Genomic DNA, 14493 nt, shown 5'->3' on the forward strand with positions numbered 1-14493 from the left:
ACAATCTCCCTTGACAATTCCTGCAGAGATCATAGAATCATAGCATCATTAAGGTTGGAAAAGACCTCTAAGACCATCAAGTCCAACCGTCAACCCAACACCACCATGCCCACTAAACCATGCCCCTAAGCGCCTCATCTACACGTCTTTTAAATACTTCCAGGGATGGGGACTCCACCACTTCCCTGGGCAGCCTGTTCCAAGGCCTGACCACTCTTTCAGTACAGAAATTTTTCCTAATGTCCAATCTAAACCTCGCTTGGCGCAACCTGAGGCCATTTCCGCGATAACACGGCGCTTGCAAGCAAACGCTGGAGAGATATAAAAATACTAAGAGGGTTGGAGGGCAAAACTCTTCCCCTGAAGACAGGAGGCTGTAGACTTCATCCAAGAGAGTTTCTCTGGTGGTTGCAACCAGCCAGGCTTGAACTCACAGTGCAGAGGTGCAGCTCAGGTTCAACCATCACCGCACGTCACCTTGAGCCACCCAGTCACTGTGACAACAGCCTGCTTGGAAACCCTCGTGCTTCGTCACAGCTGCTCGTTACACCATCTTTGGTGCAGCTCGTGGTCCCCTCCAAGCATCTTTGGGATCTCTTGTCCCAACCACTCTGCATCTTAGGGAAGACCATGAGGTGCTTCTGCAAGGTCCTGTGACACACTGCTGTGGACAGGGAAACACTCAGCACACAGCAGCCCAGTCTGCCTCCCAGGGAGGAAAAAACCTTCTCCAAGCTCAGCGTTGCTCCCTGGGAAGAGCTGAAGGACCAGAGCATGGTTCAACACCACATCTACGCATGGCCTAAGCCTCCCACCAGGCTTCATTTGCTGCCCACAGGAGTGTAGTGATGCCCAAATTTGTCCTGGCTGGTGACCAGTCTCAGCAGCAGGTCATCGCTTGGTGGACTGAACCTGAACCACGCGTCCCTCCTTGCTGCAGAGAGAAAGCAAGCCCTTGCTAAGGCCCGGGGGTATTAACGACCCTAATTTAACCCTGTACCAATGCCGTGGCATCACTGGAAGTGGCCTGTACCCAAGAAGAGAGTTTGGGAAAGTGATGATTAGAAGAGATGAACTCTTCTCCCTTTAGGTAGATGAAAAGGTAGATGAACCTCTTCCACCCTGGGCCATCACTGTTTTTTTCCCCCAGGGAATCAACAGACACAGCCCGGTGCCCCAGATCCCCCCTTATTTCTGCCTCCCAGCCTGCATCTCATCCATCCCCTTCCCTTCTTCTCAGGACCACCCTTCCCCATTTACCCAGCCCCCAAAAGCCCAGACCAGCTCACCAATGCACAGGCTAAAACTCCTGCTCCCGTCCTGCACTGCCAGCACTCCCGTCTCAAACGGGGAGGGCAAAACCCAGAACTTGAGGATCAGGCTAAGACTTTCTCTTGCCTGAATACAGAGAGCTCCCTCTCCTTGATATGGTAGCAGGCAGAGCGCAAGGGAAAGGAGTTTCAAGCAAGGTACTGGGATTTGGGCTTAGTCCAAAAAAGCTAGGTTTAATTTCTAACGCAATAGCCAAGTGCTGCTGCCAGAAAGAGCCGCTGATGCTTCCCTAGCCAGCTCCAAAATCTGCTTTGGCTCAGCAATGAGCAGCCAGTCTCATTTTTCAGTGGATGCCCTAAAACAACGCTCTTCAGGACCCCCTTCCCAGCTCAGGCTGATGCTACGGCTGCCCTCCCTCCGACACACTCGAACAATTAGCTTTCTGGCTTCGCCGTGCTGCATCACGAAGACGTCCGGCAAACAACCACCGAAGCCAAAGCCCGATTAGAGGGCTCAAACAGCTGCTCCCTCTGCAAAGATCTGGCATCCAGAGCAGGGCTCGAGGCCAGGGGAAAGCAGGGAGGAAGGGAGGGAGGGAGGGAGGGAGGGAGGACACCCCGCTGGAAAGAATAAAGCTGAGCCCGTTCCAGGAAAGGCTGCAACGCCAGATGCAGAAGGAAGTTGAAGCAAAACAGCCTGACCTGGGAAGGGTTATTCATCAGCTCTTCCAGCAAAGTCCTTCAGCCTCCCCTTTTCCCCCCTGCTTAGAAAAACCTCAAGCAAGAGGGAGAGCGCTGCAGAGATTGCTCTTTTATTTTTTTTTTTTTTTTTGCCAAAGCAACCTCAGGCTTTGGGAGCACATGGAGGAGCAGAAAGGATGAGAGCAGGTCCTGGTCGGGAAGGAAGGGACGCGCACACGAGGGTGGGCTGTTTAGATCTGTACTAGTGCCATGTAAATATATGGGAATGAGATCCTGCCTCTGCCAAAGCTCATTCCCACTATCCCAGTGAGTTCACTACAGTTACTTTTTCCCATGCAAGTGCTTTGCCTGAAAAAGTTAGCTCCTACGTATCACTTCTCTGCATAGATCATAAGCGGCAGCCTTTCTGAGAAAGCAAACGGTTGTTTTTAATAGCTGACGCCTTTTATTTCCACTCTCCACCCACTCTACTCTCACAGCAAAGCTTGAGGCATGATGAGCTCTTGCGTTTTATCATGCAGTTACAGCCGAAACTCTCCAAAACAAACCACGGCCACGGCCCCGAGAGATAACAGAGGTGTGTACACACCATCCCCTCCCTGCAGACAGCGTCCCCGGGACTGGCAGACTCCATTTCTGCATCAGGAACTCCCCAAAACAGCACTTGCCAAAAGCTGGGACTATCACTCTTGTTTCTTCTAAACAAGAATAAAACATGATTGCCTAAGGAAAGATTTGCTGGTTGTAATAGAAAGAGGATGCTGTAGGGACTTAGTGTGGTTTAATAACCATACCGTGCAATTACCACGCAAGCAGAGCAGTTGATTTGAACTTCATGGACATTTTGGACCCTAGTGAATACTGCATTAAATTGGAGAAGCCGATGATGTTTCTCTGTGAAGACTCTACCCGGTTTCTCCCATGCAACGTCCAACAGTTGCTTCCAGCTCTTCCTCCACAACCTCCGAGCGTTGCCACTACGTCCCGTGCAGAGACCAGACCAAGCGGTTTACAGATGTAGGAAAGAGCATGGTTAATTCTGCAGCAGACCTCAGGCTGGACACACAGCAAGACCCGCCTCAGTGGGTGTAAAATTGTTTCAGAGCAACGTGGGATTTGACAACTGCATTCATGCAGTGTCTTACACCCTCTCCCAGCTCTCTTGCAGACAGCAAAGTGGCGAGGTGTATATCAAGAGCCCTAACACCCAGATGCACTGTGTTTCTTGCAGAAGATGCTGAGACCTTTTGCTGGGCTCTCTCCCTTAGAAAGCCGGTACGAATTCAGGCAGAATTGGGTCCAGCAATTAAAAATGTCACTTTGCATTGGCTGGCTGGCACAAAGCAGTTCTTCTCCCCAAGAAATTCAGTCACTTTTGCCAAAATGGACAACTGAAAGAGAAGAACCTGGAGAAGTCCTTTAGAGAAAGAGCCCTCTGGAAATTTCAGCAGTAACCAGGGCACATGTGAGCTCAAATTCTTTTTTTATGGCAATTTTGTGGTCAGGACAGCTACACAGGTCTGATCAGACGATTCTACCAGAGAGCGGCATCAAGGAGATTGCTATTGCTCAGCATGGACTCCTTCTCGTGCCAAAATTGCTGGCAAAGTTCCCTTCGTCTGGTGCAGAAGCAGCGAAAGAGGGACCATTTCCACCTCTGGTTAAGCACGCAGGACCTTGCTTGCATGTGGGACCCACTTCCATCACCCATTCCCACTGCCAGCCCATGCCAGAAGAAGCCTCTGTTCAAACTGCAGAGCTGGCTGGTTGGAAAGAGCTTGAATTCACTCCATGCTTGAGCAGGGATGGGCTTAGACCTAGCTGAGCATGCCACCATGTAGGTGAAGACCAGAAGGTGCAGAACCTTCCTTGGACAGACATCATGCTCTCAGGAGCAAGGCAACAACAGGATGATACCTTGCTGGCTGACCTCATGTCTTCCTAAGGAAGAGTTGATGTTACACGCCTGAAGACGAAGGGCTGGAGGTGAGCTGAAAGCCAGAAAATGGATGGAGAAGAGGTGGGTCACCCATTCAGAAAAGGTCTCCCTGAAAAGAAGCGCTGACAAGTCTATGTATCATAAAGTCTGAATAATCAGAGTCGTTTGTGACCCACGTAGGAAGCTCTGCGACATAGATGCTCAGCAGAAGACGAGCAAACTTTGCCCCTCTACAACTGCATCCAACCCTCTGTCGTTAGACGTGGGGCTGATTAATGTGTGGCTCCGAATGCAAAACAGCAAGGGGGTATCAAATAACACATCCTTACCCTTTAGGCCCAAAGAAAGCTCTTTAAAAAGTCTTGGGCATCACCTTTCTGCGGGACGTGCAAGGGGTTTTCAAGTTGTCCTCCACAATAAGACCAAGCCACGGTGAGCCCTGTTTTCAGAAGGCAGCTGTGCACAGAGCATCTTTCCACTCCAGCGGACAAGGGGAATAAGCTAAAACGCAGGCAGAGCCTTGCACAATCCCTGCGTCCAGGCAGAGCTGGCACGGAAGAACCCAAGGCAGAGCAGAAGGAAGCGAGACCTCCTCCCACAAGGAGCCCGGTGGGATGCTGGGGGCCTCAGCCCCTCCTGCCACACAGAAAGACCCACTTCAGCTCTGTCTCCCTCTTCAACACAAAGCCTTTTTGTCCACCCCCCCAGACTGCCCTCGCTCAGACAGACACAGCACTGTCTTGCGAAAGGCCAGCTGATTTTCTGGACTGCCGGCGGAGGGGGAGGAGGACAACGGCAGCTCAGGCGACCCTGCCACGCTGAAATGTCACCAAGCTGTGCGCGAAACAGCACGGGCAGGGCAGCGAGGGCCGCTCCTCCCCGCAGGCAAGGAAGGAGAACCAGGTGTGTGAGACGCTGTGATGTTGCCTCTCCCCAACCGCAATTATCGTTGCTCCCCGGGACTCCTTTCATGGCAGTCAGAGAAGTGGCCTCGTGGTCGACCCCAAGCAGATGGCCACACCAGGGCATACAAATTCCCCTAGACATAGTGCCCTCAGGCTCTGATGTGCATCTTGTGGGCAGGCACTGAGGACAGTAGAAGGGGGACAGGCAGCACTGGGGACAGCAACGTTACCCCCAGCCCCCCACAACCTGCCCCCATGCCAGACACAGCAGAGGACACGCAGAGAGCCTTTTGCAGAGGACGCTGGTTTTGCACAGGAGAGGAAGGATGGGTTAGACCACCCACCTCCCAAAGACCCCAAGACCAACTAACCTACCTAAAGTTTGTCTTCTTTTCCCTTTCCAAATGGATCAGCAAGAGTATTCAGAGAGAGCCCTTTGCCCCGCTGAACCCACCAGACTGAACGAGAGTGCCCAACACCAACCTGGCTGCAAATCTTCTCTGTTTTACGCATGGGGAAACTGAGTCACAGAGAAGCCTCCTTTGCTCCTGGGCCTCATTGGGAGCGGAACAGCCTGGACCTGGGTGCAGCAGGTCTCCCTGGTATCCCAGAGGCTCATGATACTGAGCCTGGGCAAATAAACCCTGCTGGGGAGAGGAGATGTTGGCTGGGGCTTGGCAGCCTTGGTGAAGGGTGCGCTGTGCATTTTCGGGGATGTCTGAGAGCAGAGATGGTGTAAAGCAGTGTTGAGGTGCAAGGGGACGGGTGCACTTACTTTCGGCCGCTTCCACTGGATGCCTTGGATCCTTGACTTGTAGAAGAGCGAGTCGTCGTTGGCAGGGAAAAGAGGGTCCTCAAAGAGCTGCTTCCGCCTCTGACACTCCTTCTTCAGGGAGGCGTAGCGCTGGTTCTCGTATGGCTTCACCGAGGAAAACATCCTTCCCCACCGGCCCTGGGAGGACAGGCAGAACGGGAGTGAGACAGGGCAGGGTCTGGCCAGGGACACCCCATCCTCCTCCACAGCATCTGGGTGGCAGGACCAAGACATTGTGGCTGGAGACAACCATCTCTATCTCTGCCTTCTCCCAGATTTGGCTGTCCTACATCTCTAGACCCCACATTTATAGTCCCATGAAGCACCTCTGGTTCACTCCAGGAGGCAACAGTGTGCTCCATCACCAATTTGAACAGGCAGGGAAAATCCTGCCTCCAAACAAGGAGAGATGGATGACTCCTCAAAGCTCAAGCACAGCTGGCAGATCCTCTGGACACGGGACTGCCATTTCCCCCAGAGCTGGCCAAACACCACCAAAACGGGCACCGTAGGAAACGACAACTGGTGTCCTGCCTTTTAGTGAATTCGTAACTCATTTGGGAAAAACACAGCCCTGGGAGGCAAAGGAGGAGAAGACATCCCCTGCAAGCTGGGTGTGCACAGGTTTTACGGGGGCTAAGCCCTACCCAGAGCACCCCCACCATGCAGCCTCCACTCACAGACATACATTTCATGATTTCATCAGAGACGCCAGTTTCTCAGTAGACTTTATCAGCTCTGTTTTTAATTAAAAAAAAGGCCTCCTGGCAGAGCGCCACGTGTTTCTGCATTAATTATTCTGTCTTGACAAGCGTCTAGCTTCCAGGGCAGAGACGTGAATTTAGCAATTCAGAAGACAGCAGGCAACCATTGCCCAAATGCCCCCCAGAGAAAGCGCAGCACCTCTCCATCACCCCTGCCATTTGGTCACTGGGAACCAAACCACTTTGGTCGGGTCCTCATCCTCCACCCTGCAGGTCGAGTCACCTTGGTCCCACAGCAGGCAGAAGGAAAGGGGGTGCTCTACATTGTTCCCCTTTACTAAATCACAGACCTTCTTCCAAAGCTCCCTCCCTAAAGTTTCTCTGTATTTATTTATAACAGCCATGTGCAATCCTTCTCTCACCAAAATGGGATGTCCTGTTCAAACTGTTGACCATTCCCTAGTCTGGAAACATCTAGTCTGGTTTCCTAAAGAAATGGGGGTTTGTGTGCCACATAATCCCAGCTGCAGTCTCCAACACCACCCATGGTAAAACGAAGGGTGCCCCATCCAGCAGGCAGATGCATCCAACAAACCTAAACCATCACTCCCAGTAGACGTATAGAAACTATATGCTTACTGTGGTGAACATCCACAGACACTTAAAATCATCACATGTGGTGGGACAAGGAAATTGCAATAAAGGCTAATTGGAAGCAGGTAATCTGTAAAGATCCAAAATCCAAGGGATTATGTGATCACTTACAGTTGGGCATCAATTTAGGAGCGGTGTCGCATCCCTTGTCAATGAATCGCTAGGGTTAGCTGAAGGGAAGTAGGTGTTTGAGAGCTAAACCAATGCCTGTGCTGATCACAGCAATCCTCCAAGAGCATCACCTGCCCAGCCAGCCTCCTCTCGTCTGGGAGAGAAGAAAACACTTCACTTCTGCAAAGCAGAAGAGCAAAGCATAGGTTTTAATTGACCGTATTTATCAGCCTGATTAGCAGCACAAGTGCTCATCACTCAGAGCTTAAGTGAACCCAAAATAACCCCCTTGTTGGCTGCTCCACAGGTCTCTGCTGCTGAGGATCAGTTGCTAAAGCAGCTGGTGGGGTGCTTTGTGGTAGCCACCCACCTTCCTCCAAATCACCTAGCGCATCCCAGCCCCATGCCCCAAGATGCAGGACCGCAAATAAATGTGTAAAGGGGCAATTAGGCCTTTAATTAAATGTGATCTGAACTGCAAGAGAGGCACCACCCTGGGTGGACTGCATAGGATGGACTGGCACAACAGGTAGATGCATCTCCCAGGAGGAGACCATTGGCACTGGATGGCCAACAACCCACCTACCCCGATGTCTCTCTACTCCCATCTCCCCGATGTGGAAGAAGAACATAGCGAGCATTCAGCGATGATCCTCCAGGATTGTGGATTTGAGATTTTATAGTTTATAACTATAAAAACTTCTCTGCTCATTGCAGGGGGGTTGGACTAGATGACCTTTAAAGGTCTCTCCCAGCCCAAACCATTCAATGATTCTGTAACATCTTAGCTTGCAGGCCAAAGACAGGGAGAGCAGCTGCCTGCGTGGGGCCAGTTAAAAAAGTATTAATTCAGACAGGAGCCTTTGAAGGCAGCTCAGCAACGCTTGAGGTGCTGTGGTATAACGGGTTTACAGCGACGCGCACGGGATTTTCTCCTTGGCATCAGGACCAGTCCCCAGATGCTACAAAGAGGCCCAAGTGCATCACCTGCCCTCAGAAAAGCCTTAAAAATAAATGGCCCAATATCAAAACCTGAATAACACACCAGATTTACTCCTCCTAGAAAAGCAGAGAGCCTCAGTGAGCAGTCAGGGAACGCACTCAGCAATCAAAACATGCAGCCACCTGGCTAAGAGGGCCAGAGACTGAACTAGCCTCCAGATCTCCAGCAGAAGAAGGGGGTGAAGGACAGGGGAGATGTCCCTAGGGAGGTCATGGGGACATCTCGGCAGTGAATGAGCTCCTTTCGAGTGACCATCAGGCAGGAATTTCACAGTGACAGCACTCACTGCGACAGAGAGACACAGGCAAAGCGGCAGCGGTGGGAAAGGACGGTTGGCAGCTGCCTTCTGCATGAACACAACAGGCTGAGAGAGAAGGATGCTGCTGCTAACTGAGACGCAAGATGAATTGCTTGGACTGGTGCATGAGCTGGGCTGATGGACGGGAAAGGACGTTTCCATAGGAGGTTGTGCAGAAAGAACCAGGGAGACTTAGGAAGAGAGCCTGGAGAAGAGGGGAGGGAGGTCCGGTGCCTTTCGAAAAGCCACACTCGAGTTAAGCAGGAGTTATGGGTTTGACCCAGGAGATGCTGGATGCCGCTCCGCAGCCTGTCCCGTGGCCGAGGGCTGGCACTTGGCTGCTCATTCATAAAATTACTGCTCCTCCCCGGGCAGCTCTGCCACGACGGCTTGGAGCTGCGTTTTCCAACAACCCTTGCAATGCCAACTTCCATGAGACACCTTGGGCAACATCCATCCCTATGAGAACAGGACCGTGGTCCTCTCGGCCAAGGAGCTCCAACCTTTCTGCCGTCCAAATTTGCCTGGGGGAAAAGGGCCAACTCCTCGCCCTGCTATCCCACCCCACGGTGACTGTCACCTTGACAGCCATCTGGCCTCTCACATGAGAGGGTGGAGATGGATTGGAGTTGCAAAAGAAATACCAAGCAGAACGAGAAGGGATACTGCTCAGGATCATTTAAAAAAAAAAAAACAAAACAACCTTGCAAAACAATTAAAAGGAAGGGCCAGGGGGAATGTTCTTAGGGCAGTGTTAAAATTCATTACTCTCTCTAATTTGCAGCATTTCATGCTTACCAGGCTGAACTTCAGATCTGCCACATTAAAATGCTCAAGGGCTGCCTAATTATTCTTTGCTTTCTTGGACCAAGCTAGGATGCTCCAGGAGCACAAGAACTGGGCGTTTTCATGCGTGGTCCGAATTAACAGCCCTACACTTGCACGTGCATGTGTCTCTGTGGGCAGGGAGGGGTATCCAAACTCACAACCCTCTTAGTAGAGCTAAATTTTTGGAAACAGAGGTCTGAGCCCAACCTCAGACCAGCCACGAAGGAGTTAAACAGGAAACTATTTTATTCGAGGAAGGAGCCATGACTCAGGGGTGTTGCGGACTCCCCCTTTTCACCTCCAGCATCGTCCAGGCATTCGAGCTCCTGCCAGCTGGTAACGATTACGGCTCCGAGCACTGAAACAGGGAGAAGGATTGAAAGTGCTTGCGTTGGCCAGGACCAAATACTTGCTGAAAGGCTCTTCCTTCCTCTCCCACAAACCGCTTCCTCTCCTTCCCTTCCAGGTCCGAGGCTCCTGTACCACAACTGGCTGGCACGGGCTCACCACGCTTGCGTTATCGCAAGGCTGCACCCCCAGCCAGGAGCAAAGGGCTCCTTGCTTGTAGATCCTACAGCTCTAGATCAGACAAAACACTTTGTCCTTAAAGGACAGGATCTGCTGGCCTGTGTTCTCCAGCTCTGTTCTCACTGAGCACAGGGTATCTTTGATATCGCATTGCAAAGGCATGGGATCGGCCAAGAAGACAGTGTAGGAACCAGGCATATGGTTGCTCAAGCCCCAGCCAGGTGCAGCCTTATGGGGGCAACCTACAACACTGCAGCCTGATAGCAGGGTGTTCAGAGCAGCCAGGCTCTTTCCAAAAATGTTCTTTAAATACTTTTTTCCAGTTTGGGTGTTTCTATTGACGGGCATGGGACAACATTGGGGTTGCCCTCCCGCCTACCAACACAGAATTCCAGCTCTCTGGAGGAAATGCTGCCGACACAAGGACAGCTTTATACACCCTTTCTCCAGAACCCAGGGAAGATGCAGTTGAACCACGAATCACTCTCTACACCAAACACGAGATAAGCACTCCACACCTCTTGGCCACCATCTCTATGAACAAAAAAGCCTCAGGTCACAGGCTACAAAGTGACAGTCCATTGAAAGGCCATCAGGACCAGCAGCACATGGTCCACAGCAGGTCTGAACTGCATTCCCAAAGCCCTTTCCTGCTCCCAGCTGTGCATCTACCATAGCTTTGCTTTGGACTTGATGTGGCATGGCCCGGAGCCAGTAGGACCACGTAGCATCATGCATTAGCAACGTCTGCAAGTGCTGGAAGGTGAAGCCACGCTGATGAAAATTAGAAAAAAAGACATCATTTCTTCTCAAGTTGACTGCGGTTAACTAGGGGAGCTAATTCCTGTGGGAAGTCATAGGTAGTTCATCTCCAGATGTTTCTGAGCAGAGTTGGACGTCTTTCCAGAGTAGCTGCTTGAGCCAAAATGCATATTACTGAGCATTTACAGCGGCTACTTGCTGAAACAAAACTGTTGAAGAACAGAAGATTGAATGTCTCTTGCTGGCCTTTATCTCTTCCCTTCATCCAGTGGTATCTCTGTTCTCATCTAAGAACTAAAAACTCCACTAGGCTAAAGGTGAAACAACCATTTTACTCTTTATCATATTTATATCAAGCTCTGATTTTTGTCAGTGATTTGCTGCAGCACAGCTGGGGTCTGAACACCGACACCTGAACACAGCACCTTTCAGCCAGAGGGTTAATCTTGTGTGCATGCACAGAGGGACATGCGGCCCCTGCTCAAAAACTCGGTGTAGTGGATTTAGTCTCAAAAAAGTCCTGATGGGGTTAAGGGCTGTTTGTTCAGAGTGAGTAAACCCAGTGCATCGATACGGCTTTTTGTAAGCACATGGCAAAGTATGGCAAATGCTCCCTGATGATACCTTCTCCTCTGTGGAGTGGGAAAAAGCATCACTCTCCATCTGCAGGGATCCTGGTCCCTTCTGCAAAGCACTCCGAGACCTATAAAGGTACTGTCTAACAGCTGGCTATTACTGCAAAAACCTCAAGAAAAAAAGTCATCTTTCATTAAAAAGTGCATTTGCAGCACAGCCAGGGAAGGGGCCAGGGTCACTCATCCTAGCAGAAAACTAGGGCAAGCGACTCTGTATCACCAAAGCAAGCTTGGCTGGCAACATCTGCACAAAATCAACCGAAGAGAAGACGTCACATTTGGAGGCTGTTTCCAGCAATGCACGGCAATTTTTATCATGCTTTCTTTATTTCCTCTGTTTTTTTTTCCTCCAGAACATCGCTCCTTTGTTGCTTAACGGCAACAAGATGGTGCAGGGAGAAACACAGCTGGCCAGCGCAAGTCTCCTTCTCCTTCTGCTCTCCCCCAAGGCACAGGGCCACGTGAGCACCAGGCAAACACCACGGGCAAGGAAAAAGCAAAACCAAAGCTCAGAGGTTTGCAACTGATGGGGACATCAGCAGCCACCCTGTTCACTGGCACCTTGCACCCATGAGCAGACCCCGATGAGCCCCTCGCTGAGAAAGGACTGATGGGTTTGCATGGTGATGCAGCGTTCAATCTGTTTTTTCATGGGAAGGCTGGGGTTAACGGGAGGGTCTGGGCATTCCTCAGCCGGGTGTGATGGCCAGGAGCTCCCTTTCGCTTGGATAACTCACACCGGGACGCCTTTGGCCTCGGGAGTTCCTCATTCCTTGCAGATATGAGTCACCGTTTTGCAAACAGAGTCGATGTTGGAGCTGCAGGAAGAAAGGGCAGCCCTGCACCGTAAACACCCCAATAACCCTGCGCTGGCAGCAAGCTCTGCCTGGCAAGAGCACTGCACGCAAAATGCCTTTGTGGCACCAGCCAGACCGGCCCTTCTGCTCAACACAGACGTTAAGGTCAGATGGGACCAGGACATATGGCTGAAGGCATCCTGGCACAGGCAGGAGAGACAGGCTCAAAGCAAAGCTGGTGGCAGCATCCCCCCCTGGACTGGCAAATGCAGGAGGCTGGAGAGACGCAGGACTAGCAGGGACAAGGGTGGAAGAAAAGCAAAAGGAGATGGCAGAAGGGCAGACCCAAAAGCAGTAGGAAGAGGGAGGCTAACCAAGCTGCCACCAAGCTGCCAGCCTTGGCCGAGGAGCTGAAGATATTCGCCACTCTGGGTCCAGCTCACCCCAACCCACTCACGGTTTGGGGAGAACACAGAAGCTCAGTTTTGGGTACCCCCCAACCCATCCCCAGGTGCTGTTCAAGCCCCGAGCCAGCCTTACCGCGGCAGACACACGTTACAGGAGGCTTGTTCCCCGGGGCCACAGCAGGGTTAAAAACCCTGGTAGATCAGCCGAGGTTGCAGGACAAGCACTGAAAGGTGAATTAATGGGCTTTGCCAACGCCCAGCCCCTGGAGACAGCCATCGCTTCGCTAACCCTCCGCGCCCCAGCACACCAGCCCTGACCCTGGTTAATAATTGCAAGGAGCAGCACAGAGCACCAGCAACAGCGAAGCATTCCTGAGCTCACCCAGGAGCCCTGGGGCTTCCCAAAAAAAACCTTGCTGACGGCAGGAACCTTCTCCAGGGCTCCCCCAGGTTTATATACAGCAGCCCAAACCGGGAGGGAGTAGCACAGGGACGTGGGGCTGGTCTCACCTAGCAAGGACTAGGTTCAAACATGGCATTGCTCACACAGAGCAGGTTTTCAGGCATTGGAGCAATACAGCCTAGGAGAAGCAGAGTCGTGCATGCAGAATAGAGCCACCTCCATCTCTGGTCATCTGGCCTCATGGCCCTTGCTTAGCCCAAGAGGGCTGTCACCCCACACGTGCATCACGTTGAACACAGACCACCCACCCCACGAGGTTACAGGAGTGACCTTCTCAGCATCCATTTTGATCACCATTGGTTAAAAAAAAAGAAAACAAAAGGATGCTATCTTTGTAGGAGCGGAGCAAACACGTATTTCTATTATTTATTCAGGGCTTCTAATTGAACGTCTGGACCAGCTTCTTTTAAATCCGGTCACACTGACTCCACTGGAAGCCTTGCACCACATCAATACACTCACACTGGTTTTCTTGCCAGCTGGGCAAAAACATTATGGTCTAAAGACAGACCTGTACCTCTGTGACGTGGCTAGAGGGAAGGACAGAAGAGTCACAGGGCATTGCTTGAGGTAGACTAGAGAGCCTTTTTCTTGGGCATTATGGGTCACAGAGATGCTTCGTTAAGAGGTTTGGGTAACTGGAAAATTCATTTAGAAAACTCATCATTAGCACAGATAAAATGCAGCACGTCTCCATGCAAATGCTCTGCCTTCAATAGCTTCTGCAGCCTCTGGGATAATTAAAGCAATTGAACTTCAAAAGATGCGGAGACGCGTGCCCAAGGAGCAGGAGAGGACGGGGCTGCAGCTACTCTGGAGGAGACTGAATTGAGGCAGCTGGATCCTACAAGATGGTCCCTCCCAGACTAGCTGTGCTGTTTGTCCCTCCGGCTGATCCAAAGCATCCCTCCTGCACCTTCAGCCCAGATCACATCGTAACACCAACACCATCCCCAGGGCTACGGGTTTCTTCTCTCTCCCCTACCTTCACCTCTTGGTGGGGGGAGAGCCCAAAACTCTGTCCCCTTGGAGACCTGGAGATACAACCAAGTCCTTCAGGTCTCTTGAGAGACTCCTGGCCACACCAGAAATGTGTCCCTTGACCTGCTCCTGTTCAAACCAAGCAGGACCCAAACATCACCTGCAATTTCAGCCAACGAGGGCTCTGACATTGGGCTCCACACCCCAAACTTTGCCCCAACCCTACAACTCCTGGCCCCAAGCCAGGACTCAAACCTCTGCCAGACTCAACATCTCCCAGCTTTGGCTAATAAACAGTTCTAGTATTTTCTCTTTGCCAGACCTAGACCTGAATAAAAGCACCGAGGCACTCTGCTCCTTGTCCTCCTCCAACTTGGTACCTCCATTTCCAGTTTTCCCTTTTCATACACTCTTAAACCCCTTGCCAGCCCCTTCCTGAGCCCCACGTCCTATAAATCCCACAGCCACAACAGCAAATATCCAAACCGCACCTGGGTACTGCCTGACTTCAGAAGAACATTCCCCTTGGCTGCAAAACCTTCAGGCTGGGCCAGCAAGATCTACCATTTTTTGATTTTTACCTCCTTTTCCCTCCCTGTCTTTCATGAGCTTTTCTTTCTGTGACTCTTCTAAAGCATCACCCTCCCGGGGCTGCCCCTCAGGGACATGACCGGGTGACCCGCCTCGTGGA

The 14493-nt window shown here is 51.5% G+C and overlaps 1 protein-coding gene across 1 annotated transcript in view; it reads right to left on the reverse strand.

Moving 5' to 3' along the window:
• The window catches only part of CAPN5 (calpain 5), a 39160-nt gene extending 33406 nt beyond the window's left edge, over positions 1-5754 (reverse strand). The window contains exon 1 of the mRNA XM_009582419.1: positions 5593-5754. Coding sequence (XP_009580714.1) covers positions 5593-5754 — 162 coding nt within the window. The remainder of the gene's footprint in view (positions 1-5592) is intronic.
• Between the last annotated feature and the right edge of the window lie 8739 nt (positions 5755-14493).

This window comes from Fulmarus glacialis, unplaced genomic scaffold (genome assembly GCF_000690835.1).
Source record: "Fulmarus glacialis isolate BGI_N327 unplaced genomic scaffold, ASM69083v1 scaffold13337, whole genome shotgun sequence".
Lineage (NCBI taxonomy): Eukaryota > Metazoa > Chordata > Aves > Procellariiformes > Procellariidae > Fulmarus > Fulmarus glacialis.